The sequence below is a fragment of the Penicillium oxalicum genome, chromosome VI (genome assembly GCF_001723175.1).
Source record: "Penicillium oxalicum strain HP7-1 chromosome VI, whole genome shotgun sequence".
NCBI lineage: Eukaryota > Fungi > Ascomycota > Eurotiomycetes > Eurotiales > Aspergillaceae > Penicillium > Penicillium oxalicum.
The window spans coordinates 3,600,012-3,619,211 of NC_064655.1; the positions used below are offsets into that span (position 1 = coordinate 3,600,012).

The 19,200-nt window shown below is 49.4% G+C and overlaps 9 protein-coding genes across 9 annotated transcripts; 8 read left to right on the forward strand and 1 right to left on the reverse strand.

Moving 5' to 3' along the window:
• Positions 1-139: 139 nt before the first annotated feature.
• POX_f08468 (uncharacterized protein) lies at positions 140-1,393 on the forward strand (the record flags this gene model as incomplete). The annotated part of the gene is made up of 1 exon (XM_050117240.1): positions 140-1,393. One exon carries the CDS (start codon positions 140-142, stop codon positions 1,391-1,393), a length of 1,254 nt encoding a protein of 417 aa, XP_049967379.1.
• An 888-nt stretch (positions 1,394-2,281) lies between these two features.
• POX_f08469 (uncharacterized protein) lies at positions 2,282-2,674 on the reverse strand (the record flags this gene model as incomplete). The annotated part of the gene is made up of 1 exon (XM_050117241.1): positions 2,282-2,674. The coding sequence occupies one exon, from the start codon at positions 2,672-2,674 to the stop codon at positions 2,282-2,284; it is 393 nt and encodes a 130-aa protein (XP_049967380.1).
• A 2,136-nt stretch (positions 2,675-4,810) lies between these two features.
• Positions 4,811-7,613, forward strand: POX_f08471 (uncharacterized protein; the record flags this gene model as incomplete). Its single annotated transcript, XM_050117242.1, has 3 exons — positions 4,811-5,957; positions 6,012-6,419; positions 6,508-7,613. 3 exons carry the CDS (start codon positions 4,811-4,813, stop codon positions 7,611-7,613), a joined length of 2,661 nt encoding a protein of 886 aa, XP_049967381.1.
• A 105-nt stretch (positions 7,614-7,718) lies between these two features.
• POX_f08472 (uncharacterized protein) lies at positions 7,719-8,003 on the forward strand (the record flags this gene model as incomplete). The annotated part of the gene is made up of 1 exon (XM_050117243.1): positions 7,719-8,003. One exon carries the CDS (start codon positions 7,719-7,721, stop codon positions 8,001-8,003), a length of 285 nt encoding a protein of 94 aa, XP_049967382.1.
• Positions 8,004-10,927: 2,924 nt separating this feature from the next.
• On the forward strand, positions 10,928-11,434 carry POX_f08473 (uncharacterized protein; the record flags this gene model as incomplete). Its single annotated transcript, XM_050117244.1, has 2 exons — positions 10,928-11,266; positions 11,348-11,434. The coding sequence occupies 2 exons, from the start codon at positions 10,928-10,930 to the stop codon at positions 11,432-11,434; spliced, it is 426 nt and encodes a 141-aa protein (XP_049967383.1).
• Positions 11,435-11,973: 539 nt separating this feature from the next.
• On the forward strand, positions 11,974-12,066 carry POX_f08474 (uncharacterized protein; the record flags this gene model as incomplete). The annotated part of the gene is made up of 1 exon (XM_050117245.1): positions 11,974-12,066. The coding sequence occupies one exon, from the start codon at positions 11,974-11,976 to the stop codon at positions 12,064-12,066; it is 93 nt and encodes a 30-aa protein (XP_049967384.1).
• A 998-nt stretch (positions 12,067-13,064) lies between these two features.
• Positions 13,065-14,485, forward strand: POX_f08475 (uncharacterized protein; the record flags this gene model as incomplete). Its single annotated transcript, XM_050117246.1, has 4 exons — positions 13,065-13,098; positions 13,161-13,456; positions 13,534-13,649; positions 13,717-14,485. The coding sequence occupies 4 exons, from the start codon at positions 13,065-13,067 to the stop codon at positions 14,483-14,485; spliced, it is 1,215 nt and encodes a 404-aa protein (XP_049967385.1).
• Positions 14,486-15,852: 1,367 nt separating this feature from the next.
• On the forward strand, positions 15,853-16,458 carry POX_f08476 (uncharacterized protein; the record flags this gene model as incomplete). Its single annotated transcript, XM_050117247.1, has 1 exon — positions 15,853-16,458. The coding sequence occupies one exon, from the start codon at positions 15,853-15,855 to the stop codon at positions 16,456-16,458; it is 606 nt and encodes a 201-aa protein (XP_049967386.1).
• A 1,685-nt stretch (positions 16,459-18,143) lies between these two features.
• Positions 18,144-19,101, forward strand: POX_f08477 (uncharacterized protein; the record flags this gene model as incomplete). Its single annotated transcript, XM_050117248.1, has 2 exons — positions 18,144-18,705; positions 18,836-19,101. 2 exons carry the CDS (start codon positions 18,144-18,146, stop codon positions 19,099-19,101), a joined length of 828 nt encoding a protein of 275 aa, XP_049967387.1.
• Between the last annotated feature and the right edge of the window lie 99 nt (positions 19,102-19,200).

Below are 19,200 nucleotides of genomic sequence, written 5' to 3' on the forward strand. Positions count from 1 at the left end.
TTGCCATCATCCCTTTCTTGTCTCATATTCACACCCAAAACTCAAAAATTTGCACCCCACCAAAACACAAATCTAAGACACTGCACGTTCTTCCCCCGAAGTGTGTCGTTCAATCTCTGATTAAATCCTTGCCGACACAATGGCCACCCTCGAAAGGCTTCCCAGTGAGATCCTGTTCAGTATCAATGCACATGCAGCGGACTGGATTGGTCTCGAAAGCCTTTTGCAGGTGTTACCTTCGATTGGCGAGCTTTTCGCCGGCGATGCCAACACTACTGCGGACCCTGAAGCCATCCGCCTGGTTGAATCGACCCTCAAAGAGAATCCTGTCATGAAATATGAGCTGCACTGCCAATTTCGCATGGCCCTCAATCTGCGCCAGCCTCATTTGACAGATGCTAGTGTCGCCGAGTTCATGACTCGGGACCATTCTTCGTCGCTCTTGGACACTTCCCCAGTATCCTCGTTGGTGTTGAAGGAGATGGTGATCGTCGCCGCCAATATCCAACGCCTGGCCTGCGCTTGCTTGACCACCTTTCTGGACCGTGTCCGCAAGGTTCAACCGTTGCGTTGGGAGCGCCTTCGAGCGCGTGGTCTGGAAGGCCCCGAGCCATATCAGCCGGGTGATACTGGCCCGTTCACGTGGATTGAGGAGTATCGGGTTTACCGTGCGCTGTGGAATATGCAACTGTACTCCGATTTATCGGTCGCCGCAGGACAACTGAACTGGCCACAGAGTGATATCGACCAATGGCAAACTGAAAGCACAAAATGGACTTCGCGCGGATCGCACATGAAAGGGGAACTACGCAGTATATCAGAATGCTTGAATTTTATGCTTGGGCTTGATCCTGTTCCTCTCAGGGTCAATCCGACTGATGTTTTTCACGATCTCATCGATCAACCACCGAATGTACAACTACCGAATGTATCTCAACTACGATGCAAATTTGATTGCTGGGGCCCTCCGTCTCTGTCAAAAGACCTTGAGAGTGAGGAATACTGTTTCTCCTTGGATCATTGGGGCAATGGTATTAGCGCGGCTAGCTCTATTCGCTCGACTGGTTGCTTCATGTTGTGTCAGCATATGAGACTACGTAATCATCCTCGTCATCCAGATCTTGTGGTCCAAGATAATCGTCTATGGCGGGCACTAGGCATGCACATCTGGGATCAGTGGCGATTATACCGTCTGGGAGTTTGGTATCCCCGATTCGTCCGTGGGAATCGCCACGGACCTGTCCCGGCACCTGATGGATCAGAGGTACCACAAGAATTGTATCCATTTCCCTTGGGAACGGAATATGATTCTGGATTCTCATTTTTTATTCAGGTGTTGCGACAGCTTGAAACTCAAGAGCATGAGCAGAGGCTAGCAGGGGTTGAGGTGTAAGAGTGAAAACCAGGCCTTGTTACAATCGAGATGAGTTGCAATCTATCCAAGTGAATCAATCATGAACATAAAACAAGCCATTTCAGACAACAAGAACCCAACATGAAGATTGAAACCGCCTGATTCATCAAGTGCTGAATTGAAACATCAAGTGAGACCATAACTCGGGGTTCCCATTGGCATCTGACCCTGAGGTCGTCCAAGCTGTAACAGAAACAGGCGTCTTCCTCCCTAGTTGACTTTTGTGATTGATGAGAACCCAAGCAACTCCCCCTCCATTTGGGTTCCCCAACAGGGCCAAGCCATTTATGTTGAGCGGCAATTTTTTCTGCGGATTCGTGGGGTCAGGTTCCCGTCCTGGTTTCTGGTTGATGTCGAAGACCTTTCCAGGCCATGAAGGACAAGATCCGCCGCACACAGCTCTCATGATACTCAAAGTGTCCGCATTAACGATGTGCCCTCGGATCACATACTTCAAACCTGCCGGAGAAGTGCCGATAGACCTGGCTGTTGCAGCGTAATCGAGCCAGACGACATCAGACCATTTTTCCAAGGGGCAGTGCCTCCCTTCCATAGCATACGGACTCCAATTGTTTTCTGCGATGATCAAGCCGGCTTTGGGACTCATATGGTTCGTGTAAAAGCCCGATGTCCTCTTCGAGTAAGCCATATTAGCGGATATTCTCTGCCACCTTTAGCTTGCACTGTTGCACACAATCTCCAAGACGGACATGGGAGAGTAACAGAAAGCTAAAGCGTACTCACCTCGTGGGTTACCCCGGCAGAGTCCTCCCAGCTCAGATCCTGAGACCGTATATTCGCTACAAAGTTGCCATCTCTTCCGCCATTTGACCTGATGATAGTAGGCAGCCCTGTAGCTACCAAGGCCTATCTCAAGTAATCCGCAGCAGAATCAATCTCATCACCAGGAGGTTTGCCGTAAGTGATGATTTCCCAGTAATTATCTAGTTCCTCTATGTTTGTCCACTCAGATGCAAGATCAACTTGGTCTTTGGCCTTGCATTTGCAAAATAAGCCATGACCCTTTCGCCACGCAGCGTCGAGTGTAAGTGCTCGTTTTGCCAAAGACCTCGAGAGCGGGACCGAAGAAGTCAGGTTGTGAGTTGGCCAAGACAAAGGCGCCGTAGACGAGATGAGATCCCGGGCATGATTGCGACTAGGGCTTCCGTCGGCAATATGAAAGACACGGTGCACCAAGAGCAAGCACAGGAGTCCCATCATACCGAGAAAGCCCCGTCGAAGCAACTGATGCGAGGGCATCTTGGAGAAATGGCTCAATTCAGGAGGCAGAAAGCAGAACGTGATCGAGTATGGGTAATGAAAGAATGAACACCCACAATAGCTTGAGGAAAGAAAGTATGTCAAATGAGTGAATGTGCTCTGCACGGTAGCAAGGAGAATGAGCGACTGGCAATGATGAATGCAGAAAGTTCTATTCAGTGAGACCTTTCGTTTGTTTAAATAGTAGAGCTTTACAGAAAGATAAGTAGCGAAAGGCTTGGGCCAAGATCAAAGATACTGAATCCTACACTTTTTTCTCGTCCATTTTTTGTGCACCCCCTCTTGCATGCGCTTTGTCCTCGATCCTTCTAGCCTTATTCAGTCGGGCCTCATCCCTTGGTTCTCATGCGAGATCATTTGAGGAGACCGGTGCGATTTGCAGGTAATGCAGCTTGGGAGCGTTGGGGGCGTATCCACCGACAGTCTTGAGCTCGTCTGGTGTTATTCTCTATAGTGTAGCGTGTATGATAGGCTAATTCATGAAACTAGACCAGCATGCTGCGCAGAACTTCTCGACTTTGATCTAGCCGTGAAACAGAGATTTCGACATTCTGAGTTCATTCATCCAGAATTCGGTATCAGACCGGGAGCCGAGGCATTTCTAAGCCATTCGGAGGTGCTCATTCCTGGATAGCCTCCGGCTATGCAGCAGTCACTAGTCACTGCACCGGAGCGGGTGCTTGAGTGGGCAAATGCGCAATTTCTCAATTGATGCTAATTTATGGATAGCAAGAAAGGAGGGCACAAGTTTCCACACCTGTCGACCGTACAGCTGAGTGCGATCCAGCGGATGAGCCGAACGGGGGGACGCGGAAATTGTTGTCCGGCCCGCATGCCTTCGAACATGTGGATACCTGAATCGGATCCCTGTAACCGCCCAACCGCCCCGTACATTATTACACCGACGAACTTCAGTCCCTCCGTTTATGAAATACAATAACAGCAATGTAATTCTTTACAATACAGTATGTATGATCAGCGATCTGCAAACTGTGAGCGAGATTTTCAGCTTCTTGGCGCAGGGACAAGCATCCACCTAAGCTTTCCGTGCCAAGTGACAGCTTGCACAAAAAAAAGTTGAGAGGCCGAAGGGTGAACGTTTTTTCTTTTTTGACCTGGCAGATCTATATAGAAGTTGCCACCATATTCAAAGGTCGAACCACTTGGCTTTGAATAGTACAGGTGTATGAATGAACAAAGCATTCATGATCAGAAAACAATCGATACATGTCTCAGGAAACATGCGGCCGTGCGTGCCAGCCGCGCGAAGAATTGGGGGCCGACCGAAAAATCTATGTAACCCTACAAACTACTAAATTATCGGCGGGTTTCAAATCGTGCCACTACTGCACGTTCTAAAGTAGCTTTGTGGTGCTCGCTTCCCAGCTAGCGTGCTGCTATCCTCGAGACTAACAGCTCGCTTCCAGTTTTTGCTGCGCACTCAAACTCGCCCCTATTTGACTCATCCGAATCGATTTATGGATCTCGGAAGAAATGTCCCCGCACCGACGCACTAAATATCGAGTTTTGGATGATCGGTAGAGACTCGTGGCGCTAGCACAAAGAGATCTAGCTTCTTTAGTCCCCCGACTCGTACAGCGGATGCTTGTCCGTACATTCGTATCTTGGATCCACAGCCTCGCTCCATCTCCAGCCTGTATACTAAGAGTAGAAATTGGTCATCACAACTTCACCGGGAAGACGGCCAAGCGGACAATTCTCATCGAGAGAGTTGGTTTTCCAAGTCCAGTAAGGTGGTGAGAAGGAGGCAGGACTTTGCACCCTTGCCCATGGAAATCCCCCAGGAGAGTCCTCTTGGGCCCTGGGATTGAGGCTATATCAGGCTCGTCTTCGCCACTATAAGAATCGCATAGCAATCGCACCCTCTTTTTCCTTTTCCCTTCATATTTCTTACATGTTCTTCCCTCTTTTTCCTGCTTGAATTGTCACTCATTTCCTCCCGGGGCAGACTTTGATCTGAATTCCTCGGCTGTGGGCACAACCACAGGCCAATCCACTTGGATTTTGGTACCTTTCATTATGCATTTCTTACCCATCTTTCTTTCACTATTATGGGCTTGCCAAGTGCATGGCAAGGCCGTCTTTGCCCATTTCATGGTATCCAACAGTGAGAATTACACGCAAAGCGATTGGGCCAATGATTTCACCCTCGCTCTTGATGCTCACATTGATGCTTTCGCCATGAACATGGCCTCTGGGGACCCTGTCAACAGTGCAGCCCTCCCTGACGCCTTCACTGTTGCCGACGCCTTGGGCTTCCGTCTCTTTTTTTCTTTTGATTACGCTGGCAATGGTCCTTGGCCTGAAGATCAAGTCTTGGACCTACTCCAAACCTACGGAAGCAACCCTGCTTACTACCGGCACAACGGTCAACCTTTTGTCTCAACCTTTGAAGGGCCAAATAATGCTGATGATTGGTTGTCCATCAGAGCAAAAACCAATTGTTTTCTGGTACCAGACTGGTCTTCTCTCGGGGCCAAAGCGGCCATGGCCAAAGACGTGGCCGATGAGCTCATGAGTTGGGCGGCCTGGCCCTGGGGTGGCCAGGAAATGAACACCTACGTCGACGCATCTTACCGCGACTATCTGCATGTAAAGCCGTACATGATGCCTGTCTCCCCTTGGTTCTATACCAACTTGCCTGGATACAACAAAAATTGGATGTGGCGCGGTGACAACGTTTGGTATGACCGATGGCAAGAGGTCTGGTATCTGCAGCCCGAGTTTGTGGAAATTCTCACCTGGAATGACTACGGCGAGTCTCATTACATTGGCCCACTGTACGACAAGGCCATGGCTCCGATGCACATTGGCAAGGCACCATTCGACTACGTCAAAGATATGCCTCATGACGGATGGCGTCTGTTTCTGCCCTATGTTATTGACATGTACAAGTCCAACATCACGACCGTCACCGAGGAAGGGCTGGTGACTTGGTTCCGCCCTCAGCCCATAGGTGCTTGTAACGATGGCAAAACGACGATCAACACCGCGAGCCAGCTACAAGTTGAGTTTGCACCAGGCAGCATGTTGACTGACGAGATCTTCTTCTCTGCTTTACTCGCTTCCAACGCAGACATCTCCGTGTCCGTGGGCGGCACGTCCGTAGGCAGTGCCTCGTGGACTCACAAGCCTAGTGGAGGAGTGGGAATCTACCACGGCAGCGTGGCTTATACTGGCAGCGGCGCTGTTGTTGTGACTATCAGTCGGAATGGAGCCACACTTGCCCAAGTCTCTGGGGGTTCCATCACCTCAGCCTGCGATGGTGGCTTTCAAAATTGAAACGCTTGGGTAGGCAGTGCCACTTCCAGCAGTTCTGTGTCAGCGAAGCCTCCCTCTCTGGGCAAAGACACCTGCGTTGAAGGCGCCGGTACGGGAAACTTTGCAGGTCTCTGTGCTTTCTCGTGCCGATACGGCTACTGCCCGGTTGGGGCCTGTTATTGCACCAAGATGGGACCGGCTCTCACTCTCCCCAATGCCACCGGTATTGTCGGCTATCCGGCTGCGGGCGAGGATGCCAATTACAGCGGCTTGTGCAGTTTCACCTGCAATTATGGTTACTGCCCCGAGAGCTCGTGTGGCACCGTTCAAGTGCCCTTGAGTATACCCAGCAGTTCGCCATTCACCCCTCTTGCTTGTGTGGCCGGCACCGGGGAGGGCAATCTGGGTGGCTTATGCTCATACGCATGCACCTTTGGATACTGTCCGATCAATTCCTGCACCTGTACCGCCCAAGGTGTCTTAATTGACGCCCCCGGCCATGAATTCCAGTCTGACCGGAGTTCCGGCAGCAACGGTCGACTATGACAAGTATCATGGGCTGTGCGACTTTGCCTGCAGTCGAGGTTACTGCCCCGAAGGTGCCTGCGTACTCGCATCGACCGCAGGAACCGGCTCGACCGGCTCCGTGGGCCATGACTCGGGTTCTTCCTCCACAGATAACGGCACGGTGGTGTACATCGACTCATCTGTGTGGTCAAATCCGCAAGCTGCATGCTCCATACCCTGTGTGATGGTATTGCCCGACATTCCGCGACTGGGCCCAGCGATCTTTACGCCACCTCCGTACACCACCACCGTTGTAGTAGAGTGGGTTGATGTCGAGGTGGTCACTCAGAATGATGCCAGTACGTCTACAGTTCATCGGACCAACAGCGTGGCTCAGGCTACAACGATCTCGTTGCCCCCCGTTGCAATCCCCCAATACCCTGTATGGGACATGACGATCGACAAGCCTGGCCGGCATCACCCCACGCCTCGAGTTTCACCGTGGACTGTGGGGATCCAAGATGACCCCAACCCACTCCGAGAGACTGGTGTCAGCCACCCCCCGAAGAATCGGACCCTTATCATCCCTCCCTACCCTTGGGATACCACTCCTTATGGCAGCGATGGAAGCGACGACGGTCTGATTATCCCCAAGCCTCCTCCCATCGACGTGAGTGACGGTCCTACCAATCCGGAGTGTCAGAGTGGGTGCGACCAAAAGCCCTGCAACGACTTGTTCTGCCACTGTCTCTGGGCCTGCCCACATACTGGTATGACTTATGATGTTGGTGGCTCCGATCCAGGCAATCCTGACGATCCCGACCCCAGCATCATCAACGGACCGGACCCGAATGCCGAAAATGAGGACACGGACAAAAAGACGACCACAACGGCGTCCAGCACCTCATCCTGTACGCGTCAGACAGTCACGGATGCCTGGATCTCCTGCACGTCCGTGGATTCGACCTCGACCTCGTGTACGACCACGAGCACCTTGGCCGACGTTGGCTGCTCGGTCACAGCGATGGCCACTACAACAGGGGTGGCTGAAATTCGCTACTCGGTGTCCCCTGACGATGACCAAGGCGAGGACGGTGGAGGCCGGAGCAGCCCTGGGTGGCCAGGATGAGGCATCGCCACCACTGGTCCGACCAAGACATACACTCAAGTCATCTACACCGGCACCGCATCGGTTCTGACAGCTACTATGACCACAACAAGCTTAGCTACAATTATGCCAACCTCATCTGGCAGCAACAACGGCGGTCACAGTGGCGGCAGTAACCCACGTGCTCCGGATCCCGACGAAGATGGGTCTCTCCCTCATCTCCACATCCTTTCCAAGCACGACTACAACTGCCTTTGGCCAACCGCTCCGAATGTATACGAATTCTGGAGCACATATGCCGATAAGGACGCTGATGTTTGGGTTTGCAATTGGAAAGAATACCCTTTCCCACACCAGGGAGCTAACAAGTTCATTGGCCTTGGGCCCGATCAGAAGATCTCTGGTATCTGAACTTTTGATGATACTTGTACCTTCCATTACACCACGAGCAAGTCATGGCCGAACGTGGCGGAAGGTGATGCCATTGGTCATTTGGAGTGCAATAAGTACGTAGATGCGAGGTGTTACAGGTCACCGTCATCATCGACCGTGTACTGCGGAAAGGATGTGTATATTAGCGATTGGGTACTTTGCTCTTGGGACTGATTTCGTGTCTCCTTTCATTGTATGTAAATGAAATCACTTCTTCGAGTCCGATGGGATAGAAATTCGAGATTAATTTAGACATCATATTCGGTCATGTGATACGCTCACACTGGTAACTCTTTTGACTCGTCTGATCTTCCATGAAACTTTAAGATGAACACATATGTTCTGGGGATATCTATGTTTTATTCATATAGTTAGAATTTTTGGAATCAAACTCAGCATTCGCCCTAGATTGGGTCACAATAACTGGGAAGAGAATGTCTTTCTCGCATAGTGATCAATTACCTGCCAATCAATGCCACTCCGGAATTTCGGTCAATTTTATCGAGGGCTCTTTAGTGGCATCAACAGCGCTCCGAGCATATGGCAATCTAGTCTGCCGCTTGGGTCAATTTTCAAATTACATTCTCAATTTTTCAGCATTGCTCTTGACGAAGAGGTAAGCCTCTCATTGACTGCCTCGGGCCCTCGTGTATTGAGCCGGAGTTGGAGGCTTCAAACCCAGAGTCCAAAGCGAGACTCCAAGTAATCCAAATCTGAGTCAGAATACACTTGACTAGGTCCACACGCTACTACGGGACATATATTCATGTGACTCAATCGCATATTTGAATCATCTGTTGAGATCCTAATTGTTCAGGAAGGGTAGGTGCACCGGAGGGCCCCCCACAGAGTACCGCGTACTCAATCACTCTGGAGACGCCAACACCTTTAGTGGTACCTCGGCGAAAAACAGGGGAAACTCCAAGAACAACTCGTTTCAGCATTTTGATCCTATTCAACCACCTCCTAGGGACCACTTTAGCCAAGAGGGGTTCGAACTTCGTTCCAAGTGGTGAAAGATATGGCTTGCCCGACTTCGTCTAACTTAGTTTTCGGACAGGCGTCGAGCTTGGACAAGAGTACCTGCGTTGATCGTGCATGCTGTGCTCAGTGCTCCACTGCTCATTGCCGCGCGGAAAAAATAGAGCCTGCGCGGTGGCACCCGTACTGTACATGCCGTATGTACTGTACTGTATTAAGCGCTTGACCCATCGGCCGTTACCGTACAATGTAACGTAATATATTGCTGTATCAAATGTTGGATACCCGCCGTAAAAGCTTGGATGAACAGATTTGGCTTTTCGGCGCCGGAGGATCAACTTGGTCTTGAATTTTTTTTCCCCTCTCGGATCACCCGGTGGAGATGGGCCGTGTCAGACCCTGAGCGAGACTTTATTCCGAGTGTCGGCATCAGCCCAGTCAACAGTCCTGTCGCCGTACGGTTTTTTATTCTATTTGCGAAATTCCCAATGGTCGAAGCTAAAGATGAATTTGAAGAGAAAAATTTACCGGGAAAAATCCGAACATCAGAGCAAAGTGTCTTCCTGAGTTGTGCGCAAGAAAGTGGCAGCTTTGCGGTATTTTGTGCTGGCCCTGGGTTATCGACGGATTAATTCTACTTTTGAATGTTCTTTTTGAATGAAATACAATTCTATCCCGGAGGACATGCTTGCTAAGGACTAGAACCTATACCTACGCTGGTATCTGATAACATTTTCGATTGGCCCCTGCATTTCGTGTCAGACACTAGCAAAGTAGTGATGAGTGAGCTAATAAGAGCAAAGCACGTGCCGGTTCGAAGCGCTGTCGGGGTGTGAAACAGTTTGCGCTATCCCTAGATTTTCGTTCATCTCACTCTAAGCGGGTCCTCTACTGGATTAGGCAACAGCAACAGCCTGTGGGTCTCATTAAGCGCGAGTCGTGTTCACAGGCTGGCAGATCCCGCGCGGCCCGAAGATTTGACCCGTTGCCAACGAACAGAAGGAGCAAGAGATCCATGGCCGTTTTCAGGAGCAATGGCGGAGCATAAAGTTTTGCCAAGCCAAGCTTGTGAGCGGAAGTAAAATCCCATTGGCCGGTACACTAACTTGCATCTCGTCGGATAAGTTCCGTTCGAGATAATACTTAGATTCAAAGGGTTCGACCAGTCTACTTTGGGCTTAACTTCTCAACGTCCTAATTACATCGCTGTTGACTTGCCACGCGATATCACCATAGAGGGGGCTTTGCGGAAATCATCGCGCCGGGCTAATCCTTTGCACACTACGCTAAAACTACCTATGGGCCATTCTCTTTCTCAAATTGAAGGCACCTGATAATTAAGACTATTTCGAACTTTTACCGACTACAAATCATCTATTTTCCTGTGGGGTCTGACCTTGGAGGTACATACTAAATGATTGATAGTGGCCAATTACAGTGACCCTTCGACCCATATTCGTAGTCACCAGAGTGTTCCAAAAGAGACAAACGTGCATCCTGCAGCGTCGGCCATGATATTGTTACCATTCCTGTCTGAATCCATATAGTGTACGCTACCGACAAACTGCTCTCGCTTAAGTCCCTCTTTACTTTGATCTCAGCCCGAGTACACTAACGAAAGGGACACAAGTCCTACTTTGATGACCAATGAACTCCTATAGTTGAACATCTCTCACTGTACCAAGGCAGCCATATGGACGGTGCATTCGCTAGCGTCGAGCTGCCCCTCAACGCTCCTGTCGCAACAGAGACAAGTAAGCCAAATTTCGGAAATTATTCCTATCTGGGATAGTACATAAATGACTTGAGTGTTGTCTCGATACGCATCGCGAGAATATCTACCGAAAGGTAATCCCACTGAAAAAGCTGCGCATTATCACATTTTTCGACTTCTCATACTTCGCTGTCATCTCAGAATCAAAATGTTTTCACACTGGGTCACATGCGCCCTGCTCGCCCTCCAGCTGAAGAGAACTTCAGCATCGGCTTCTTTCCTCCCCTGTATGGGCAACGTCAACGAAAACACAATCACCCTCTTCAGCCATGCCCCAGTGACATTCTCATTTGAAATTCCCAACGCTTCTGACTGCGCAAAAAAGTGCTCAGATTTGGCTTCCTGTCGCAATTGGCTTTTCTCTATCTCTGGCAAAGAATGCCATTTTTACCGCGATGAACCGTTAGTCAAAGCTCCGAATCCACTATTCGTGTCGGGTTCTTGTGGAAAATTCTCTCCCTCGTCATCGGCCATAGTGTCCTCCAGCGTGAGTCTCCCCATAATCTTCATTAAATTGCACTTGTACCCTTCTACGCTTGATCCAGCTCGCTAATTCTCACTCTCGCAGGCCCGTCACCAACCGACGCCGCGCTCTTGGGCCAAGCATGACCGTTCTGCTCACGTCCAGCATCATCGGGGTCAACATCATCACTAGTGGCAACATACGAAATTGGAAGACGTTCTAGCCCGGGAAGTCGTATCGGGCGCTTTTGGTCCCTGTTCTTCACATATTTGCGAGGTTTCGAGGGTAATTGTCAAGTTTGGAGGTCAGTTGAGCACAATCCAAGTTGCGGGAGGGTTTTGATGTCGCATCATACTACATGGTTCGCTGTACAATCTAGTAAAATAAGTTTCTTTTCCATTGATTCTCTATGATCCGTCGCATATCCAATTGAATAGAAATATATCAATACAAGCTTGTAGACATCGTTCCGCGATTTCAAGTGTTTTTGTCCCTTGACCCGTCCACTCCACGGTTCCTTGTTGAGTAGATGCTGATGTCTCTTCAGAACAACCTTAGACCCAACATCCATTAAATTGGTCCGGAGTCTTCACACTTGTAGTTACCTCCACGTATCATGGACAGCAAGATGTCTGTCTCAGTCTCTATGGGGGCTTCTCGTCATACAGGTCTCCTAAAAAGAATAATTTCCTTGCGACCTCTGACTCATGTCAGGTTCCTGAGCAATATATATGGCTTCCTCTGTACCATGCGACCAGCCCTTGATATCCACATGTCAAACCATTCGGGGCTGGAAACCCAGTTCGGTGCCTCAGCTGGCATAAACTTAATGTGGTCTTGGGTTGACTAGGTCCTGCTGATGGAGAGCTTCCGGAATCTGTGGCACACGATGTGACTCGGGTAGGTCCGCACTGCCAACCTTGAAGTGTATAGTAGAGTATGTACGGTTTTACCTGCACGGTGCGCAGGACTTTATGTTTGGTGCATCCAGAATGTGGATTTGTGCCTGTGAAATGTGATCGAAGTGAAGGATATGAAGACCGAAGCTATAGTAAAGATACATGCGCTTCGTTTCGAGAATAAACAACATTCAAAGTGGTAGCACTTGATCGTTGAACGAGGCATAGAGGTTCCATGTGCCATGTTCATGCCTCAGAGCCCGGCACTGGTGTGTATGTTGTCCTGACCGAGATCAAATTCCCCTATCGGACCAATCATAGCTCGCAGCATCGGACTATCTTTCATTGGTCAGCCATCTTCTTTGAGGAAAATTGGAGTGGGGCTCATCTCCGTCCTATCAAATCAGCGCTCAAGCGCCGGCGGAGGAACTTGTTCCCACCAGAACGACAAATCAGGAGCAGACAAGAACGTCGAGGCATTTCGTGCCTATCAACCACAGACCGCATTCATCTGTGGTGTAACCCCAATCCCACCTCAAGGCGCTCGTCATATCATGACAGAATTTCTCTTCATCGACTACCAAGATGATAACCCTCGGAACCGCTCAGTGACCAAGGCGAAGTTAGGGTTCGCGCAGAGAAGGAGCCATCGAAATCAGCGTCTTGCGGCGATCGGAAGGTTAAAATCTTCATCACTGATCCCTCGCCAACCTTTTCCATTACCATATAACCCCCCTAATCGAGAAGGAGTCAACAGAGGTAGAGCTGAGAGCAGTCAAAAAGATGGATCCTATCCAGGTGCAACTACAGCGGGTACGGAGGGTCGGCAGCGCAGGCAGATTGCCCCGGCGCCTGTCCCTGGGTCCCCTAAAACTATGCTCGGTGATAGTTTCATAGATCCTTTTTCGTCAACCGCATTCCCAATGACTGAGTTTATGAACTCCTTTTTCCATCACCGTACGTGGATCCTTTTGTCCGTATAAATGAGTATACTTTAAATGTCGTCTGACATGGCATAGTGCGACACTTCACCATTCCTGGCGCTTACCCCCTCGACAAGTCACGCATGAGCATATGGTGGTGGCAGCAGGGACTTTCTCAGCCAGTGATACAACTGACGCTACTTGTCTCGGCTGCAGGCCACCAGACGGCAATGAACGCTCTTCACAATACTTCGAGCTGGCATTCACAACAATCCATCAAGGAATACATCCGCCTTCAGGGGACTACATTACAGGTTCTCAATGGCCTCCTTCAGAACCCAGCCACAGCTCAGTCGACTGTCCTCATTGTCGCGTCCCTCAGGGCAGTAGAGGTAATTTCCTTCACTCCGTAACGATTCAATCCGAGTCTCGTTCGCCTTCTTGGTCTTCCACCTCTGACAGTTTTTAGGCGATCGAAGGCAACGTTCAGGCTGCGGTGGCGCACACAAAAGGTCTGGATATCTTGATCCGGCTCAGTGGTGGCCTTGAAGTGCTGGAGCACATGGTCTTATCTAAAATCTATCAGTACGCCGCGAACATCTTTCACTCGCTTTGCACTCATCCTGATCCTAACCAGCTCTTTTCAATCCAGTGGTGATGTTATCAGAGCGGCTTTGACAAACACGACCCCTGCCCTGCCCTTGTCATCGATCTGGCGTAACAATGTATTACAAGAGACGAAAGTATTTCATTCATCCTGTGATCTCACGATGCAACTGGACGAGAAATTCAAAGAGACCGCTTCTTGCTTGTCTCTTCTCGGCACTTCGTTCTTTTCAGCACCCTGGTATCCAGGCCTGGAAGATAGTATGAAGAGATTGCTTCATATGTGCCAACGTGCGATTCAGTACTACGAGGTTGCATGTTTGCAGCCCTCAATAGTCATGCGAACAGACAATGACCTGTTCTTGCTGGTTGAGCACCAACTGATGTCTGTTCGTTATGCTCCAAGCGCTTCGGCTTCATGTACGGTCTCAAGCCTTTTGAATGAGCCCCTCCGCATGACCCTCTTCATTTACCTCAACATGCGCGTGTGGAATTTTCAAGTCTTCCCCGTCATGCAATCAATGGTAAATTCTTTACGACAAACCCTACTCTCTACCATCCCAATTCCCACCATGACAAAAATCAAACAAATGGCCCCTGACGTCCTATTTTGGATCCTTTTTATCGGGACGTTGGCATCCCGGAGCCACGAAGGGCATTCGTGGTTTGTTGCTCAACTGGTTGAATTAACGTCATTCCTGGGAATTCATGATTGGAAGGTAGCTCGGGAAATCCTGGGTGGCTTTTTTTACACGGACCAGTCTGACCAGGCAGCAATTGAGGAGCTATGGGGACAGGTGATTCAGCTTGAATAGCGGAAGCTACTTTATATCCCTGAAGCAGGATTCATGCTGTAAATTGAACAAGTTCACTTCTAAAAATTGAATCTGACCTCCATCAATCAGGCCAAGAGAGCTGAACGCCACGATATTTGAGTCACCAAGACGGGCTCACTAGCATTAATGCGAGAAACTTAAGAAACAGTTTGTTCAAGAATGTAAATTCAAAAATACGTCTCAAGGACATCCTTCGACTTGACTCGCAGAATGCTATCAATTATCTAGACTGATTGAATAAGAGGCAAGGCTAGTGGATCCGAATCAATGAAGGTAATGGTGGCATTTTGTTGATTTATGTCACGTCACATTGCATCATCTGACTTCTCCTCTCATATTCTCACCATGATGACCAGCACCACGAATATTATTCAGTGACAAATGTGTCCATGCTGCTATCGTACACCCCTCGTATCAACTTTTCTACCTCCTGTCCCTTCTCCTACCCGTTCTATCCTGCCTGCTGCCTAGTTTTCACCACGTCACGCTGACTAGGAATAAAAAACTGATCATCTAATTTTCTATATCACTGTTCTATTATGGCGGGTTTGAAAAAGGAAATGTTGCAAGGACAACCCCTGAAAAAGAAAATGCTTTCAACACCGAGCCAGAGGATTTCAAAGTACCGCAGTGGATGCTAGATACATAGTACGGACGGTAGAGGTGATATCCAGTGGCCTGGTCACAGGTACACCTTATGGTCTGCCACATATTAGTCAGAACCCTGTAGACGGTACGAAGTTGAAGTACTATCTATAATGAGGTAGGCCACTCACTGACACGGTACACTTCAAACGGCGGCAGGTATTTCACGACGTTGATCGTCACGTGAGGTGATGAGTATCAATTCAAGCCGCTCCTTTCTTGCTAACCTCATCATCCCCGAGACAAGATTCCATTTTGGAATGGTATTTGCTTTGGGGCCTGAACCGACGCGGCTGTATTCGGCGATAGAGTTTACTTTTAAGAGTTTGATATAGTCTTGGATGTCTTCGCTACGATATATGATCGATCGGCCTCCAGGTGGGGATGTTGAAAGGGTACCTCTTCACTCCCTTGCGCTATTCTGGAAGAGATTGGCTAAGATCCCAACTCCAGGGGAACAAAGAAGTGAACTCAATCGATGAGCACCCAAATGTTGTTGCAAATAATGTGGGCTAGACTAGCTGGAGGGATGCTCAAGGGGAACTGATCTCGAGAGGCCTCATCGGGATTGTGGAGCTCCTTGAGGACGGGACTGTGCTCAAGGCACCCTTTCCAGGACCCGAAATCGAAGACCATATTCCGGACATTGCTAAGAAGTTAGCATATATCGTCGTCTTGGACCACATAAAAGGCTTGTTCAGATGCTCGGCCATTCCAGAGAAGGTCTCGTGCTTGAATGCATGAAAAATTGTGATCTCAAGTCATATATTCGGGCTCACGAGTCAGTGCCGATGGGCCTCAATTTGAAATGGGCATATCAAGTCGCAGAAGCTGTCGAGCTCTTGCATCGCAACGGGATCATCCACTGTGACATCAAGCCACGAAATCTTTTGTCAGATTCGACACTCGACATCAGAATTTTAGACTTCTCTGGCTCTTCAATAGATCGCTCAAAGCCATCGTCTGGTGAAAGGACCCGGTTTTACCTTCCTCGGGATTGGAGAGAGCAGCCGACAGTGAGCACGGATCTTTTTGCGCTTGGATCCACTCTCTATGAGATTTTCAAAGGCACCAGCCCGTATGAGGAGATTCCGAGTGATCAAGTTGAGAAACCTTTTGCGCGGAAAGAATTCCCTGACACTTCTGGTACACTTTGTGGACAAATTATCACACAATGCTGGCTATCTCAAGTTGATACAGCGGCCGAAGTGCAAAATGCCATCTGGGATATTATATCTCATACGGTCGACGCCGAATATATTTTCTCATGTCGATGGCTCGGGCACTGCTCAGAATATGTTGATTGACCCAGTGGTTGATCCTTCTGGTTGAGGCAATCCGCGCTGCTCTGTCCTGCCTAGGCAACCAAGTTCCACCCGCTTGGCTCGTGGTGAGCGACTTGTTATTTGATATCGTTTGCCCCAAACCTCTTGCCCGAGTATAATGACACTTTAGGGCTAAGGAAAGGAGCGTGAGAGGACAACGGTGGTAGGGTTTCTGGGGAGAGATTCCGTGCCATCAATCTATTGAGGATAACAGCTTTTCTCTCAATAGGATAGAGCTGTTCATACCAGAGGTTGCCAGCGAAAGGATCTTGGTAAAACAGGAACAGAAAGATGCGGGCTCGCAGAAACAGTCCTTGTCTTTGAATTTTGTGGTGAATTACTACTATGTTTCACTTGAGCTTTCACTTGGCCTTTCGCGAGATCCTCACTCTGGGCAAGATTGCGAGCCCATAGGCGATGCGTACAGTTCTGGAATCGGAAGGCTCGCCCACATGTCTGGGAAATACGTACGAGCTAACTGACAATATCTCGTTATCCACGGCTTAACTTCATGCGTTGAAGAGCTTATTCTCACTGCTCGAGGAAATGGTAACACATGTCCACGATGTCTCTCAACGTGAAAGACACAGTCATAGCCATAAATAACGCCAGATATCCAGTGACAACGATCCCATATTAGGACCGGGTGAAGCAATTACATGATGTAAAGAATCTAGATAGCCCATTTGTGCTGTTGATACCTCTGCTTCAGGAAAAGGTGACTGTGAGAGGCATTTCACACGGTTTCAGACGAGTCGAAATACGCTGTACTACAACGCAACTAACTGGGCTGCAGCTCTCGAAGACGCACCACACATTCAACATTCTCCTCTCATTTCCGAACAACGCAATCAATTTGCGAAATATTGGAGCGTGAAGGGGTTCTATCATGCAAAGTCAGGGGGGTAGAAGGTTGGCTGGAGCGATGTTTCATTCACCCGTAAGTCGATGTTTGCTCCGTTGTCTTGAGGATGGTTCACATGTGCGGGCAGTAAGCTTTCTTCCTTGTGCTAGTTATTAGGTCTTTCTTCCGGGCGATTTCTCTTCTTTCTGGGTCATAATCAGTCACTACTCTCTCTTTGCTATCCTGAAAGTGTCGACTACCCCATGGGACAAATTGCGCACGGCCTCATGAAGACCTCCGAAGGCAAAGGAGATGCGCCGATCTTGTATCGATAAGCAATACAGTTGGATGCTGATAAGATCTGCGCACGTGCCACACGGGCGATTGATGTCACCGATCACCTCGAAATCGATCTGGACGCCGAATGGTGGATTAGATCTGAATTGCAGGGGTTCTGCAGAAGCGGACCAAAACTTTGCAGGATCAGAGCCATATTTTCAAGCTCGCTGTGAGCGTTCTGAGATATGAGTTAGGCCATTCCAGGATTTGAGATCGATCTTGTATTACTGTCCTTGTTCTTCCCCTGTCGGCACGGATCCCGGGAATCGGCCACTCTCGGCAGCTGCAACCTCCCTACTTGAAACTTGGTCGCAGGATCCGTTCTCGTCATAGCCCATACATGTCATCATCGATCGAAAGTGCTAACACCAGAGTTAGACCGTTTCTTCTACACTTGCTCCGCCTCCTCTGAAAACCTCCTGCCCGACTTGCTGCCTCGCTGTGTATTCCCATACCCCCTCAACCTCCGACCACCAATCTCACCATGTCTTTACGGGCGCTGCCAATAAGTCAGACCCGCGCTCCGTGGCGCGATCTTATCAGCTCGCATCTGGAGAAGACTAAAGGATACGAATTTACCGTTGCGACGGTCGGGTATGATGCTAAGCAACGCATAGTCCCTCGTGTTCGGACATGCGGATTCCGTGGTTTCTTCCCAGAGGTTAAGCTCCATCCGAGTGGGCAAAAGGATATGGACGAGCAGGTCGAAGATGGCGGCAATGCGCCCTTGTTCGAGAGCGACCTGCTATCCCTCACCACCGATATCAGGATGGAAAAGCTGAAACAGCTGGATTCAACTGGGAACAGCATTGAGGCCATGTTCTGGCTTAAGGAGGTCATGGTTCAATGGAGGATTAAAGGACAAGCATACTATCTTGGCTCCCCCACACCAGAATCAGGAGCGGAATCAGATCTCCAGGCACAATTGTTCAATGCCCTGCGCCTCAAGCCTGATTACGACGGGGATCAGAAAGTGGACTCCAACAAGTGGACGTGGGACAAGGCAATCACGAAGTACTTTGCAAATCACTCCCCCGCCATGCGTGGTAAGTTTGTGAATAATGCTTCGATACCTACTCCAAGCGCCAATTTATCATGCCGCTGCCGCCTGAACACAAGAACTTGCAATTGTGACCACGAGCCTGTCGTGTGATATTTGGCTAATGATTCGTCCAGGCTCTTTTCGCAACCCGCCTCCTGGTCAACCCAGAACTCAACAGCTCAGCAACCCCGACTTGAGCCTAGGACAAAAAATATCTGATCTCCACGATCCTGTTGCACGGGGGAATTTCAGATTAGTTTTGATTATCCCCGAAGAGGTTGAGCAATTAGATCTTTCCAACGGGGATGATCCCAGGCGACGCAAGTGGACCCTTGTCGAAGACGAGGGTCACTCAGGCAGCACGGGTGGGAAGTGGGAGGAGACGGAGCTCTGGCCTTGAAGATCATTCTCTGCGCAAATCTTACAGTCATTATATCATACAATCATTTGCGATGATCAGTCCTCCCTGTATCACATGCTACTGGATACCGTAAAACTG